The sequence below is a fragment of the Penaeus monodon genome, chromosome 15 (assembly GCF_015228065.2).
Source record: "Penaeus monodon isolate SGIC_2016 chromosome 15, NSTDA_Pmon_1, whole genome shotgun sequence".
Taxonomy (NCBI): domain Eukaryota; kingdom Metazoa; phylum Arthropoda; class Malacostraca; order Decapoda; family Penaeidae; genus Penaeus; species Penaeus monodon.
This window is the reverse complement of record NC_051400.1, coordinates 3,704,433-3,706,948: the sequence shown is the minus strand read 5'-3', so window position 1 is coordinate 3,706,948 and position 2,516 is coordinate 3,704,433. Positions and strand designations below refer to the sequence as shown.

At 40.6% G+C, this 2,516-nt stretch overlaps 1 protein-coding gene across 1 annotated transcript; it reads left to right on the top strand.

Moving 5' to 3' along the window:
• Positions 1 to 286: 286 nt before the first annotated feature.
• Positions 287 to 1,851, top strand: LOC119581638 (rhodopsin-like). The gene is made up of 2 exons (XM_037929760.1): positions 287 to 381; positions 604 to 1,851. The coding sequence occupies exon 2, from the start codon at positions 604 to 606 to the stop codon at positions 1,732 to 1,734; it is 1,131 nt and encodes a 376-aa protein (XP_037785688.1). The 5' UTR covers positions 287 to 381; the 3' UTR covers positions 1,735 to 1,851.
• Positions 1,852 to 2,516: the final 665 nt, after the last annotated feature.

The following is a 2,516-nucleotide window of genomic DNA, read 5'->3' as shown; positions in this document are numbered from 1 at the left end:
AAAAAGAGGTTAATTAAGTTAACTATAAGAAAACTAAAGATGCATTTTCTGTTAAGATTACTGAGAACTATAAATGGTTATTTACATATTATATGAATGTACCGAGGATAACACAACACGGGAAAGAACAGAATGCATAAATATCGTTCTAGAACTTTTAAAATAGAACAAGCTCAGACTGGCATTTCTGTCTGTAAGTAGTCGAAGATAAAGACGTCAGTAATCTTATAATGCAAGTACAAGGCTCCAGCTGACTATAAAAGAGCTGCACCCACGCGTGTTCTCTCAGTTACCTTGTGGGACTCAGCCAGAGAGGAAGTGCTTCACGCCGAAGTAGTTCGATTTTGAAATTTCTTCGGCTGGAAATCTTTTGCCTTAAAGGTAATATCATTGAAAAATAGTGTTCTTTCATTCTATATTCATTCTATTTTTTTCATCAGTCTTCATCAAAATGTGCAAATAAAATCAGATTATACAAATGCTAGGTATTTTGCCATGCATATTTCCTTGCTCATGTGTTGTGTCAGTCATCTATACATAAACTTTTACATTCCGTTTTTATGTGATAAAGTATGGTAATGTAAACTATAAAATTCATTACAGATGTCGAGTTGGAACAACCCAGTTCAGGACACTGTCCTGCCATCCACCAACCCTTATGGCAACTATACAGTGGTAGACACTGTGCCAGAAAGCATGCTCCATATGGTGCATTCTCACTGGTACCAGTTTCCCCCAATGAATCCTCTCTGGTATGGTCTTCTCGGCTTCTGGATGACTATCATGGGAACACTATCTGTGGCTGGTAACTTCGTAGTCATCTGGGTATTCATGAATACCAAGAGTCTGCGAACACCTGCCAACCTGTTAGTCGTCAACCTGGCCATCTCCGACTTCTTCATGATGCTTACCATGACTCCTCCTCTCCTGGTCAACGCTTATTGGGGTACATGGATTCTCGGTGCATTCTTCTGTGAGGTCTACGCTTTCCTCGGTTCTTTCTTCGGCTGCGTGTCCATCTGGTCCATGGTCTTCATCACTGCTGACCGATACAACGTCATCGTCAAGGGAGTATCTGCTGAACCTCTCACATCTGGTGGTGCTATGATGAGGATTGCTGGCACTTGGCTCTTCACTCTTGCCTGGTGCCTTCCTCCTTTCTTCGGATGGAACCGATATGTACCTGAGGGTAACATGCTTGCCTGTGGTACTGACTACCTGACAGAGACTGAACTCTCCAGGAGCTATCTGTACGTCTACTCTGTATGGGTATATCTCTTCCCTCTTGCCTACATCATCTACAGCTACACTTTCATCGTTAAGGCTGTTGCTGCTCACGAGAAGGGAATGCGAGAACAGGCCAAGAAGATGGGAGTTAAGTCTCTGAGAAGCGAGGAAGCCCAAAAGACCTCAGCTGAATGCCGTCTGTGCAAGGTTGCTCTCATGACCGTCACCTTGTGGTTCATGGCTTGGACCCCCTACTTTGTCATCAACTGGGGAGGAATGTTCAACAAACCTATTGTCACTCCTCTTTTCTCTATCTGGGGATCCGTCTTCGCCAAGGCCAACGCCGTCTACAACCCCATCGTGTACGCCATCAGCCACCCCAAGTACCGAGCTGCCCTTGAGAAGAAGCTGCCTTGCCTTGCCTGCAATACTGAAGGCAGAGATGGCGGTTCTGATGCTGCTTCCAATGCCACTGCTCAGAGTACTGAGAAGGCCGAGTCTGCCTAAGGAACTCATACCAGTATTTTTTTCTAATACAAAGGTTTTTAAACGATACCAGTGGAAAGAGACAAACTCTTGTCCCAAATCCCTTGTTAATTATTTCAAATAAAAACTCCCAGCATCAACCACTTGAGTATGATATCCCCGTAATAAAACGAATGATACAGAAATGAGAAGAGTGTATTTCAGTTATAAACTGTTCTCAGTAAAAATATATATATAAGAAGAATTAATCCTATGACTCGACAATATAAAAAAAAAACAAAGAAAATAATGAAAATATAACTATACATGCACTAGTTCTCCTATATATCTATTAATATGCCTCCCAATTCGTTAAGGAAGAAAAATACACATACACATGAAAATATATACTGTATGCTGCAATAACCTCATAATGTAATACTCATTATCTATATATGTTGAGTCAACCCTTACTGTAACTGAAATGCTAGAAATATGAATACTCTCACGTGCATACAATTCAGCAACGGTTGTTATGGATGTCTGAACGAGTAGGTTAGATTTGGTCTTGTTGAACTGTGCATTTTAGTTGTACCCAGTTGGAGGAATTCATTAAACATATCAATAAACAAAGGGAGAAAGTAGTTTTTTTCTGAAATAGAATAGATATCTCAATTACGAAATAATAAAACAAGATTGATCAAGCCTTCTCATGCAATTCCTTCACACCCCTTGGATTTGGTTGCCTTTTGCTTTAATGGTACTGGATCTTTTCAGAATGCAATTGGTGATATAAGAGGCTTAATTCAATTGTGCTTTTCTTT

Bases quoted from the DNA above. Each gene is read 5' to 3' on its own strand.
- LOC119581638 (XM_037929760.1), top strand. From the start codon at position 604: ATGTCGAGTTGGAACAACCCAGTTCAGGACACTGTCCTGCCATCCACC.